The following is a 13,710-nucleotide window of genomic DNA, read 5'->3' as shown; positions in this document are numbered from 1 at the left end:
TTGTGATCCTCCTGCCTCAGCCTCTTAAGCAGCTGAGATTGCAGGTGTATAGCACCATGCCCAGCCTGTAACTATTACTATTGGGTGTGTGTGTGTGTGTGTGTGTGTGTTGAGACAGGGTCTCACTCTGTAATTCAGGGTGGCCTAGAACTCATGGCAATCCTCCTGCCTCAGCCTCTTGAGTTCTGGAGTTACAGGCATGTGGCACCATTCCTGGCCTATTAGTATTTTTAAATGAAGTTACAGGCATTTAGAGAGGGTAAGTAACTTGCCCAAAATTGCAAGTCAACAGAATAGCAAGGCAAGCACAGTATTGAACAGTTCTGTTAGACGCCTAAATCCAACTCTTATCTGCTGCTCTCTGCTGTCCCCTGTGGTCACCCCATGGTACTAACATTGATGTGGCCTGACTTTGTGGCCCTGGCATCATCTTTAGCTGTAGTCTAAAGTACTCAGCTTGCATCCAGGCACCTAGGCTGGGTAGACTGTGTACTGCTTCCCACTGGAGTAATTGAATGTGTCCTCTGAACTTTTTGGGAGTGAGGAGGTGGGAAAGAGATTCTATTTCTCTTTCTTTCTTTTTTGGTTTTTCGAGACATGCTTTTCCTATGTAGTTCAGGTGGGCCTTGCACTCACTTGGGGCAATCCTCCTGCCTCTGCCTCCCAGGTGCTGGGATTACTGGCAGGCACCACTGCATCTGGCTTCTATTCCTCTTTCCACCCATTTCTCTCGTGTGCTGGGCTTATCTCACCTTGGTGCTTTCCCAGATACCCGGTGTTTCAGAGACCATGACAGCAATGCTGACTGACACAACAGAGTAGAGACAAAAAGGTCAGCCTCGGGAAGCAGCTGTGAATCGTGGTTCCCGGGCCTGCGGTGAATAAGCCGGGACTCCAGACCATGCTGCCCACTGAGCTCGTGAGGCCTGGGCTCATGAGCCTGGAGTCCTTGAACCTGGCCTTTATCTCTGTCACTGAAAGAAGCCCAGGACCCCAGGCCACCCCTGCCTGGCAGATTCTAATTCCCAGGCTTGCTTTCCAAGCCTGAAGTGGTCACTTTCCCATCACTGGGACTGAAAGCCCAGCACTCGACTGAAAGGAGGCTCAGTTTCAGAGGATTCGGTGCATGGTTGGCTGGCTGCAGGGCAGGGACACCTGTGGTGGGAGGGCCTGGAGCAAAGCTGCTCAGGTCATGGCGGTCACGAAGCAGAGCAGGGGAGCAGCACCAGAGAGGAAAGGGCCGGGGACAGATACAGTCCCCAAGGTCATCCTGCAAGGTGTGTCCAGACCCAGAGCATGCTTCACTGATCTGTTTCGAAGTCTTGGCACCTCCTGATACTCTTCACAGTCCTCTGGAGCCCAGGGCTCCTCACAGTACAGGGCTCCAAGCTGCCTATGCCCTAATGGAAACCTGGCTCTCTGGCTCTTCCAAAAGAACCCGGACCAGCTCTGTGACCTCTCCATATTTTCAGCTGCAAACATCCCACTCTTCCACACGCTTTTGTTTTTGTTTGCACTGGAGATCAAAGTCAGGGCCTTGTGCGTGCTGGGCAAGTGCTCTGCCACTCAGCTACGCCCCAGCAGTGACCTTGTATTTTTACCAGTTCTGTGGTTCAAACCCCAAACAAATTGAGCCTGTTGACCAAATCATCTCTCCTGTGGACCTCCTCTTCCTCCTCTTTTCCACCTCATAAACTCAACTTTCACGGTCCACCTTATAAGAGCCCTCCAAGGGCCTCTCCTGTCCCCTCCAGTGTACTTATTTGGTGAGCACATAGTTGGGGTTTACCCTCTTCCCTCTTCACTTTGGTTTGTACCTGCAAGGGGCACCACAGCAGGGCTCAGCGGTAGAGGGATGGGCTGAGGGACTAGACGTGGATACTGTCACCCCCAGTGGTCATGCCGCATGGTCCTGGCCAAGCCAACTGGGCCCTTCAGGTTCCTGAGCCCCGACCCTGAGCTTGATGGCGAATCGTGCACAGCCCAGCACAAGGAGTGAGGCTCCCACCAAGCTCGAGCCACTCATTGTACCCTGCAAGAGGCTGATACAGCCTTTCCCCAGGACCCACCAACACGGGCCACGCTCCCAACAGACTGTGAGGCAGGTGGCCCAGGCCATCACTGAGAAGTGCTGCAAATACCTGGCCACCGACCTCCACACCACTCGTGCGTGTTCAGGGAGATCGGCATCATTTCCAGTGAGAAGCTCTGCCACAAGACCGCTGAAGCGGACTCAGAGCCCAGCGAGGGGCTCTCCAACAAGCTGCAGGAGGCCAAGAGAGAAAGGAGAGATAATTATGTCCTGGGGGGCTCCGCTTTGGATCAGGAGATCACTGAATTAGCTCCTGACGTTAAGGAAATGCAGAAGCTTTTGGACTTTTGGACAATCTCTCCAGCCTGCAGGTAGCTCAGCCTGTGGTCAGGATGAATTCCAGACCAGGTGGTTTCCCAAATGCTGGGATTACAGGTGTGCGGCACTGGGCCCAACTCAATTACAAATGTTGAGCACCTGCTGCTAAATGTCAGGCAGTATGATTCACCAACTAGACACTGTGCCTCACCTTGAGTGTAGGGCCACATGGTGCACACCTGTGATCTCAGCACGTTGGGAGGCTGAGGCAGGAGAATCGCTGTGAGTTCAAGACCAGCCTAAATAATGAGAGCTTGTCTAAAAAAAAAAAAAAACTTGGGAAATGTTTCCTGCAGACATTTGCAGGATGACTGGTTGGTAATAAGCATTATTTTTTAAATTTAAAAACAATATAGCAGCTGGTTGCAGCGGTACACGCCTGTAATCCCACCACTCTGGCAAGGCCGGCCTGGGCAACTTAGTGAGACTGTCTCTAAATAAAAAATAAAAAGGACTGAGGATGTAGGTCATTGGTAAAGTTCTTGCTTAGAATGCATGAGGCCCCAGTTCCAAGCAGGGAAAGAAAGTCTATGTAGTTTTTTAAGAATTTGCTTCTATGGGCTGGGGATTTAGCTCAGTGGTTCCACCCCGGTCTCACAAGCGCAAGGTCCCGAGTTTGATCCCTGGTACAAAAAAAAAAAAGAATAGGCAGCAGTGGGCTGGGAAAAACCTCCAAAAACAAAACAGACCTCTCCAGTGGATTGCCATCACTATTTATTTTCTTTAGACTTTCTTTTTTTTTGGTACTGGTTTTTGAACTCAGGACCTTGCGCTTTCGAGGCAGGTGGCGGAATCACTGAGCTAAATCCCTAGCCCTTAGACTTTATTTCTTTTTTGAGACAGGGTCTCAGTATGTACTTCAGGCTGGCCTTGAACTCCCTATGTAGTCCAGGCTGGCCTCAAACTCAGCGATCCTCCTACCTTAGCCTCCAGAGTCCTGGGATTACAGGCATGGGCCACCATGCTGGCTCTGGCTGATACTTTGGCAGGGGTGATGGCAATGAGGATTAAACCGAGGGGCTTCGCACTGAACTATATTCCCAACCCTTGTTTTAGGATTTTTCCTTTTGTACCAGGGATCAAATTCAGGACCTTGTGCTTTTGAGGCAGGCATGGTGCCACTGAGCTAAATCCCCAGCCCTTAGGCTGATTCTTTGATCACAGCTTTTCAAGTGGGTGTGAAGTGGATTCATTGCTTACCATCACACTTTTGGTCTAGAGTCTTTGCCAAGTCTATAAGATGCCACATGATCTGGACCTGTCTTATTTGTTTTGGTTTTTTTGGTACCAGGGATCGAACTCAGGACCTTGTGTTTTTGAGGCAGACAGTGGAACCACTGAGCTAACTCCCCGGCCCCCATCTTATTTGTATACCAATGATCTGCATTTGAAAATTTTTAAAAGGCTTTAAAACTCAAGATTTCTGAAATTTCTATAGCAGCAAAACCTTCTAAGCACTCATTAGGTAAGTTTAGTATACATTAAAAAAAGTTATAGTCTTTGTGTGTGTGTGTGTGTGTGTGTGTGTGTGTGTGTGTGTTTGAGACAGGGTCTCCCTTTGTAGTTCAGGCTGGCCCTGAACTCACTATGTAGCATAGGGTAGCCTCAAACTCTTGGTGATCCTCCTGCCTCAGCCTCCCGAGTGCTGGGATTACAGGCGTGTGCCACCACACCTGGCCTATAGCCTTTTTCTTCCACTTAAAATGGCTCACCTTATATTTTGTTGCAGAAATATTATGTTTGGTCTCAGTCCTGCTCCAGATGCCCTTAAAGATGTTATATATTAAATAGGATATGCCCCATTCTCCTGTGCTAGGGCCGAAAGTGCTACCAAAGCAAATAAAGCCCCCAGGATGTCCTATATAGGACCATCGTCCAGAGCCACTCCCATCCAGCTCCTGGGAGTTTAGCCAGACAACCCTGCATCCTGTGATGCCAACCAAGCAGCTCCCAGCTCAGGGTCTGCATTTACTGTTTCCTGTGCTCCAAGTTCTGTCTCCACTTATGCAAAGGGCTTGCTCTCTCACTTTCTTTAGGTTTCCGATCAAATATCAACAGACCTCATCAAGAGGTTTCCCTAATAAACAGCAGCCCCTTTCACACCAGCCAGTCCCCTCACTGATCCCCACTACAGGGGAAGCCATGCAAGTCCTGCCTCAGTCACTGCTAACATCCTCAGCACTTAGAAGTGTCTGGCACAGGCTGAGCATGGTGGGAATGCTTGTGTCTCAGCACTTGGGAGGGAGAGGCAGGAGGGTCACTTGATCCCAGGAGGCCAAGACCAGCCTGGGGAAGACGGAGATCTCAGCTTAAAAATAAATTTAAAAAATATGTTTGGCACATAATAGGTACCTAATAAATTTCTTAAATAAATGATTGCTTTTTATTTCTTCACTGAAATACTATGAAATAGGAGTGATCAGACTAAAAAATTAAAAATTGGAAAGATTTGGTAGTTAACCAAATCCATAGTTATACAGCTAAAAGCTGCAGAGATGGAATTTACATCTAGGATCAGCCCTTGGCTCCGTGTAACAGGACTTCAGCTCAGGGAAAAAAAAAAGGTGACAAGCACACAGGCAATTCATTTTTTTTTTTTGGCAATTCATGTTTATTGAGCAAATGTATGAGTCTATATTCCAGCTCCAATTCTTTTTTTTTTTTTTTTTGGTACTGGGGGTCAAACTCTGGACCTTGCACTTTCGAGGCAGGCGGCAGATCCACTGAGCTAAATCCCCAGCCCCTTGTTTTTTAAAACAGGGTCTCACTATGTAGTTCAGTCTGTCCTTGAACTCTTTGGATCCTCCTGCCTCAGCCTCCCAAGTGCTGGGATTACAGGTATGTGCCACCACGCCTGGCCTCTAACTCCAATTCTTTAGTTTACTGGTTCAATCAGTCTCCTTTTGTATGTGTGGATATGATCCTGGGACTGATGTTAGGGCCTTCACACAGAGCTGCATCCCTAGATCCCTAATCCCTTTTTATTTTTTATTTTGAGACAAGGTCTCACTAAATCACTAAATTGCAATCCTGCCTCGGCTTCCCATAGTGCTGGGATTACAAGGGTATGCCACCATGCCCAGCTTCAGTTTCTTTTTGACAAACTTCATTATCTTAACTCAGAACACCTGTATACTTAATTGTTCTCACAAGAATAAGTTTTGGGGATAAACAGAATCTACCCAAAAATGTATACACACTTCAGGAAAAGAAAACTAGTATGATTTTTTTCAACAGATGGTGTTACTCTTGTATGGGGAACCCTAGAAATGTCATGTATTGCAGAAAACCCACTACACTGCTGGCCCGTAGAGAAGAAATTGAAAATGCATGTGCAGCAATCTCAATGACCAAGGTTAACCAAGCAGCAGTTCAGTGTACTAATGAATGTCTGAAAGCTAATGGCCACCACTTTGAGCACCTCTTGCAATTGTAGAGGTCAAAGGTAACTTGTATTAATCTCATGATGTCTCAATACATTTAGTATTAAAATATTTATACAAATTTTTCTTTTCTTGAAGTGTGGGCACATTTTTTTGCCAAGTCTGTAGCTAAATGATAGGGTGCTTGTTTAGCATGCATGAGCCCTTGGGTTTGATTCCAGTCTGCCTAAACACACCACATGACCACAGTAAAAGACAGTGCACTAAAAATGAAGGAAAATCTAGGCATGGTGGTGCACAGTGGTAATTCTGGCACTCTTGGAGGCTGAGGCAGGACTCCTTCCAATCTGGGCTACATAGTGAGTTCAACCAGTCTAAACTGAATAGTAAGACCTTGCATCAAAAAAACCAATAAACATTTGGACCCAGAAGAGACCTAGAATAGCAAAAGCAATTCTAGGCAACAGAGACATGATAGGGGGTATCACAATCCCCAACTTGAAACTATACTACAAAGCTACTGTGATAAAAACAGCATGGTACTGGCAAAGAAACAGACCCAAGGATCAGTGGAATAGATTAGAAGATACAGAAACAACTCCAGACGTACTCAGCCACCTCATCTTTGACAAAGGAGCCAACCATCCTCACTGGAGGAAAGATAGCCTGTTTAATAAATGGTGCTGGAAAAGCTGGATTTCAACCTGCCAAAGATTAAAACTAGACCCATATCTATCACCATGCACTAAACTAAAATCGAAGTGGATTAAAGATCTAAATATTAAAACAGAGACAGTAAACTTGCTGGAAGATAAGTTAGGTAGAACTATTGAAGACACTGGCATAGTAAAAGATTTTGTTTTGTTACCTCAGTAGCACAGGAACTAGCACAAAGCATCAACAACTGGGATCTCATCTAATTAAAAAGCTTCTGCACTTCAAAAGAAACCACCAACAGAGCTAAGAGACAACCTACAATGTGGGAAAAAAATTTTAGCAGCTGCTCCTGGACAAAGGACTGCTATCCAGAATACATTAAGAATTTAGAGCTGGGGATTTAGCTCAGTGGTTTTGCCGCCTGCTGCGCAAGCCCAAGGACCAGAGTTCAATCCCCGGTACCAAATAAATAAATATATTAAGAATTTAAGGGGCCAGGGATTTAGCTCAGTGGTTTCGCCACCTGCTGCGCAAGTGCAAGGACTCGAGTTCAATCCCCGGTACCAAAAAAAAAAAAAAAAAAAAAAAAAATGCATCTGAAATGAAGACATTCCTCAGACAATGAAGTAAAAGCAGCAAATAAATATATGAAAAAATGTTCAACATCACTGGTCATTGGAGAGATGCAGATGAAAACAACACTGAGATTTCACCTCACCCCAGAAAAAATGGCTGCTATCAAGAAATTAACCAATAACAAATGTTAGCAGGATTGTGGGGAGAAAGGGAACCCTTCTCCATTGTTGGTGGGAGTGCAGACTGAAGCAACTATTGTGGAGATCAATATGAAGATACCTCAAAAAACTAGGATTAGGAGGGCTGGGGATTTAGCTCAGTGGTTCCGGCGCCTGCCTCGCAAGCAGAAGGGCCTGAGTTCTATCCCTGGTACCAGAAAAAAAAAAAAAGGAAAAAACTAGGATTAGGGCTAAGGATTTAGCTCAGTGGTTCCGGCACCTGCCTCGCAAGCGCAAGGTCCCGAGTTCAATCCCTGGTTCCAAAAAACCCCCCAAAACTCTAGGATTAGAGGTCCCATTTGACCCAGCTATTCCCCTGCTGGGTATTTTCCCAAAAGAATTAAAAGAATCGTATCACAGTGATATATGCGCATCCGTGTTAATAGCAGCAGTTTGTAATAGCTAAATCTTGGAAACATCCCAATTGCCCATCAACTGGAGGCTGTATAAAGAAGATATGGGACTGGGGATTTAGCTCAGTGGTTTTGCCGCCTGCTGCGCAAGCACAAGGACCGGAGTTCGATCCCCGGTACCAAAAAAAAAAAAAAGAAGATATGGGGTTTTTTTTTTAATAAAATGAAGTACTACTCAGCCATACAGAATGAGAAACGAGACGTTTATAGCTAAATGGATCCACATTGAGGTCATACTCTTAAGTGAAGTAAATAGGACACACGTGTAAATACCGAATAGTTTCTCTGGTGTGAGAAACTGAAAGTGTAAATAAGGATTAAAATGAATAATTGATGTGAAATAGGAAGAAAAAGTCCAAAAGGGTAGGGGAAGTGGGAGGGATAGGAGAAAAGAAAGAAGGGAAAGGAAAAAATATGAGAAAAGGAAAATATGGGAACAGTCTTTGTAAATAGGGAAGGGTGGAGGATTTGAAGGGAGTGCAGGGGAATAGGGAAAAAATAAGAACCAAGATACCTAATATAAAGGGTCCAAGTTGCCAATGATAAATGTAAATGTATTGTATGCCTAAAATGTACCAATAAAATAATTTAAGGAAAAAAACCCCAATAAACAAATAAAAGAGCTCGACACGGTGGGGCATGTCTGTAATCTCAGCAGTCAGATGGCTGAGGCAACAGGATCACTGAGTTTGAAGTAAGACCCTGTGTAATGAATGAGAGGAGGGACAGAAGGGAGAGGGACAGAGATAGAGATGAAGACAGAGAGATGCAAGCTGGGGATGTAGCACAATGGGAAGGTCATGGGCCCAAAAATACTGCAGAAAAAAAAGAAAAGCTAAATGTGCAAACTATAGGAGCCTATTAACCTACACAGCATGATAGGCACTAAACACAATCTTCCCCACACATGCTGAGCTGTGGAGGTAGGGAGGCATTAAAGTTGGGGAAAGCGCTATTCCAGGCCCTCCATAAATCAGTTTCCATGAACCCCAGATAACACGGAGCAACCTCACAGGTGGACGCTGACCAACACCTGGTAGAGCCCAGAGGCCCCACCTGGCTTGAATACTTTTTTTTTGGTACCAGGGATTGAACTCGGGTCTTTGCGCCTGCGCAGCAGCTTGAATACTCTTCATATATTCTGTATGAATACTCTTCATACAGAAGTGTTAGGGAAGAGCTGAGACAGCACTGCACTTTTTCCCTATGGAGTCCATTTTATTTCTGGTTTTGTTTTGCTTTGAGACAGGGTCTTGCTATGTAGCTCAGACTGGCCTCCAATTCAGTGATTTTCCTGCCTCAGCTTCTCGAGTGCTGGGATTTCAGGTGTGCACCACCACACCAATTAGAGCCTAAGTACTATGGAAAGGTGTTTCTTCTTTCGGTGCTGGGGATGGAACCCTGGGTCTTGTGAGGCTAAGCACCCTGTGTACTACAGAGGTACAAGGGGTCAGGAGTGTAAATTACCGTAACTCTTGACACAGCAAAACAGTTTTGTTTTTGCAGTATTGGTGAACACAGGCCAGGTATAACACTGAGTTATACCCCCAGCCCTTTCTATTGAGGCAGGGTCTCCTTGTCATTAAAAGTGCCCAGGCTGGGATCCAATTTGCAACCCTCCTGGCTCAGCCTCCCAAAGGGCTGAGATTACAAGCATTAGCCACAAGTGGCTTTACAATACTTTGGGATTATCAAGAAATATAGTTTAGTGTGAAGGCTCAGGGTTTAATCCCCAGTATTGAAAAAAAAATTGTTTATAAGCTATGATCAAAAACACAATGAACAAAGCCAGGGATGTAGCTCAGTGGCACCTGCCTGGAAAGCACAAGGTCCTAAGTTCGATCCCTGGTACCGACATAAACAAAAAACAAAACACAAAACACAATAAACACTCCTGCAGAGTGGCATCCAACAAAGGTTCATAAAAAATCAGTGTGACTTCTGGTTTGTCCTCAAAGTCAAAATGACCATGAAAGGTTGTTTTGAATCAATTCAGCACATCAAAGCAGCCACAACTGTACAACCAGACACAACCCTTCCAAAACTGCTTCAGGAAATGGCTAGGATGAGATGTTTGAAATAAGAAGGGCCAGGGATGTAGCCCAGTGGTGTCACGCCTGCCTGAAATAAGAGGCGCTTTGAGAGGAATTAATGTCAATATGTATTTCATTTTTTTCATCATACTGTATACAGCCCAACTTTTTGACAGGGTTTTGGCCTCAAACTTTTGTCTCAACCTAGAATTACAGATGTGTACCCCTGTACTTTGATAAAGCAATTTTTACAAGTGTTAGGTCCTCCCTTCAAAGTAGAATCCCTAGAGACAATCCTAAACCCTGATCCCTGCTCTACTTTGAATGTTATTAAGCAAGCTGGAATCTGGACCATCACTTTTAGGGTTCCCTTTGGCCTTGGGACTCCCTTGCACCATCTAACCCATGAAGGGGTCATAAGAGTGCACAGAACTCTTGTGTGGCTGCTCCCATGCAAATACTTTGGTTTTCTGAAAATTCAATTTGCTTCACCTGTTTTGAGGACATACACTGGTGTAACTGTAAAGGGAGGGTCAACTTAAAAAAAGGAAAATACTGAGGACTGATCCCAGGGCCTCACTGCACTCTCGAGACTGGGCTTCACCAAGTCACAGGCTGCACTGGATACTCCTGGCCCCTAGAGTGCTCGGATTACAGGCCTATGCCACCATGTTGTTTTCAACAGCTCTAGTGAAGCTACAGGATTTTTGAATACACAGAACCACTTTCACACTATCAAAATATTCTACCTTTTTTTGGTAATTATACATGGTTAAACACACACTTTGACAGGGTCTTGCTTTGTACGTAGCCCAGCCCAGCCTCCCAAGTGTTGGGATTACAGGTGTGCTTTACCACACCTGGCTAGTGTTTTTTAGCACAAGGTATATAAAAATCTCCAAGCTGCTGGGGAAAACAATGCAAAAACCAACTGGTAAAATAAACCTTCAACAATCTACCCACAAATGTATTATGTGAGGTTAACATAAATAGATCCTGTCTAACCTCATTGCTGAATTCTGACAAACCAGTCACATAAAGTAAGGTACACTCCCTAAACTTCTTCCAGTTTGCGCTTTATTCATTTTCAGGGTGCTACTTAAACTTGGACAGGACAAATCAACCCCACAGATGCCGAAACTCCTTTTTCACCCATCTATGCAAATTACGAAGATCAAGAATATGAATACAGATGAGCTTAACTTAAAAGGACAAGCTCTCGCTCATGAAAAGAATGAGGTATATATAGAACATATACAAAACTGCATCTGGCAGAAACACTCAACACACTGTATAAAGTATAACATCCATTTTATTAGTTTATTCCCTCTGCCCGGAGAAGACTTTTCTTCAGTCCATTAAAACCCAGGTCCTTACATGGGCTTTGGTGGGGGTCGTGGGGCAGCGCCCTGAAAGACAAGGAAGTGAAATAAATTAAAAACCACAGGTCTAGGGTCAGGGATTTAGCTCAGTGGTGCTGTGCCTGCCTCGAAAGTGCAAGGTCTGAGTTTGATACCTGGTAAAAACAAAAACAAAAAAAACCCCCCAAAACCAAAAACATCACAGATCCAGCTATGTGGAAATTTGAAGCAGGAGGATCACAAGTTTGAGGGCAGTCCGGAAAACTTAGCAAGACCCTGTCTCAAAGAGGACTGGAGGGGCCAGGGATTTAGCTCAGTGGTTCTGCCTTCCACTTGCAGAAGGATCCAAGTTTGATCCCTGGTACCAAAAAAAAAAAGGATTGGAGAAGTACTTTGGTACAAGGCCCTGAGTTCAATCCTCCAGCACTAGGCAAACATATACACCATCATGGATCTTAAGCCAGATGTGGAGGCATGCATGCACCCACAAGTTCAGCTACATAGGAGGCTTAAGTGGAGGATCACTTAAGCCCAGGAGTTCAAAACTGGCCTAGGCATCATAGCACACTGTTGTGGTCATAATCCCGTCCTCTAAAAGAACTTGCTGAGGGACAGGGATTTAGCTCAGTGGCACCAGCACTGCGCCTACCTTGCAAGCACAAGGTCCTAAGTTCAATCTCGGTACCAAAAAACCCCCAAAACAACAACAACAAAAAAGAACTTGTCATAGCAATACATTCAGGGCATAAAAATGCATGGAAAGCTGGCAGATGTAAGTAGGGCACGTTATTTCACCTAAAAAGGCGTTTTCAACACCCTTCCACCCCAACCTTGGAACTGAACCCAGGAAATGTTGAGCTATATCCGGGAATCGAACTCAGGGCCTTGTACTTGCCAGGCAGGTGCTGTGCCACCGAGCAACATCCTCGGCCTCCTTGGCCTTTTTTGAGACAGTTTAAAAGAAATTATACAGGCTGGCCTCGAACTTTTAATTCTCTTGCCTCAGTCTCCTAAGTAGCTGGGGTTATGGGCATGGAACACCTGGCATGGATTCTAACAAACCTTGAGAAGTGTCTCTAAGCAAGTGTTTAGATGTGTGTCTCATCTACCTTCCCAGACTAAGACCTTAATTTGATATTTCTGACTTTTGTTTATCTTTTTACTGTCACCTCTCTTGGCTTCCACATCCTTTTAAAATACAGAAATAGGTGTGATGGTGTATACCTATAATCCCAGCACTTGGAAGACTGAGGCAAGACAATAGCAATGAGTTTAAGGCCAGTCTGCAAAAGTCAAACAAAGGGAAAAAAAAAAACTTACAGCAGGTCTAAACCGGGGCGGAGGTGTTCGGTCCTTCCGGGCTTCACGAGATCGATTCCTAACCACCTTGCTGTGGATGGCACAGCTCACACAGTAATGCAGCTTCACATAGAGCTTGGGAAGCACATAAGCTGACAAGTAAAAATAGTATGTTATTTTTCTACCCACCCTTTACTACTTCTTGTTCTTGCTATCAAAGTCAAAACTAAAACTCCTTTGTCTATCAGACACATCCACAAAATTTTCACTCCCAAAGCAAATGGTTCAGTTTCTGACACATAAACAAGTACATGCAACTGTACTTGTTTGTACAAGTACATCACACATATCCCCCACAACCCCACAGGAACCAAATTCACATCCTACATGTAATAAACCAAGAGTCCTGTTCCCTTCAACAGCTTTATCAGCTGTAATAACTACGTCTGGGTTCCTTCTTGTTTCTTAAGTAGTTTCTTTTCAGGAAAATAATGTGTCACCACCATCTCACCCTTGTCCACCACAGGAGACTGCCTCTATTGTTCAAACAGTCAAGAGTCTTAGTCACTTGAGCACTTTCACAAATGTTCTTCACTAATTCAAGAATTGTTACATACATTAACCGAGTTTCTACCTCTAAGTTTCTGAAATCCTACACCCCAAACAAGTAGTCATGCAGACTCAAACTTACCACTAAAACTTGCACAATGTTAATCATAAAAATTCACTCTGCCCAAAGCTCAGAATGACAGAAGACATACCATTTCTTTTTACAAACAACTTTACAAATACTTTAGGCAAGTGCAAAGCCCATACAAGGGTGAGGTAGGGGAGATCTTTGCACAGCTCGTGTCAGTGGCACTTACAGTCGAAGACACTTGCTTCGGAAATGTCCCTGACGGCGGCGGCCTCTACTATGTTTCGAATGACGAACTTCTTAATGGCCTTATCCTTGGGCACGCACCGCGCGCAGTTCGTGCAACGAATAGGCTGCACATGGCCGCGGCCCTTTTTAGCACGACCGTTGTTCCTTCTTTTTTTGGTCTGCATCAAGAGAAATCATCCCATTAAAAGCACAACTTTGCTAGCTTCAGCCCCTTTCCCGCTATATTCCCCACAGGTAGCACCCCTCGAAACGCGCCGGATTCTTTTGGGTTACAGATGCACCTCGTCCTCTCGTCAACCGCGGCCAAGTTCTCAAATCCCCACAGTCCCAACATCTGTTCTTTTCAGTCTTTACCCGAATCCCCGTGATCACCACGCGCCAACACTCACCATCCTGAAAGGGAGGACCCGAAAGAGGATCCGGCTCCCGGCGGGCCCTCTTATATAGCCAGAGATTCATACGCTCACACCGGAA

The 13,710-nt window shown here is 45.1% G+C and overlaps 1 protein-coding gene across 2 annotated transcripts; it reads right to left on the bottom strand.

Moving 5' to 3' along the window:
- Positions 1 to 10,984: 10,984 nt before the first annotated feature.
- On the bottom strand, positions 10,985 to 13,710 carry Rps26 (ribosomal protein S26). 2 transcript variants are annotated; one of them, XM_013078245.1, is made up of 4 exons: positions 13,591 to 13,710; positions 13,217 to 13,394; positions 12,372 to 12,502; positions 10,985 to 11,099 (listed from the first exon to the last, which is right to left on the bottom strand). In XM_013078245.1, the coding sequence occupies exons 1-4, from the start codon at positions 13,693 to 13,695 to the stop codon at positions 11,064 to 11,066; spliced, it is 450 nt and encodes a 149-aa protein (XP_012933699.1). In that variant the 5' UTR covers positions 13,696 to 13,710; the 3' UTR covers positions 10,985 to 11,063.

The sequence above is a fragment of the Heterocephalus glaber genome, unplaced genomic scaffold (assembly GCF_053883595.1).
Source record: "Heterocephalus glaber isolate CG9 unplaced genomic scaffold, H.glaber_assembly_v1.0 deba00001569, whole genome shotgun sequence".
NCBI lineage: Eukaryota > Metazoa > Chordata > Mammalia > Rodentia > Bathyergidae > Heterocephalus > Heterocephalus glaber.
This window is presented reverse-complemented; position numbering and strand designations above follow the sequence as displayed.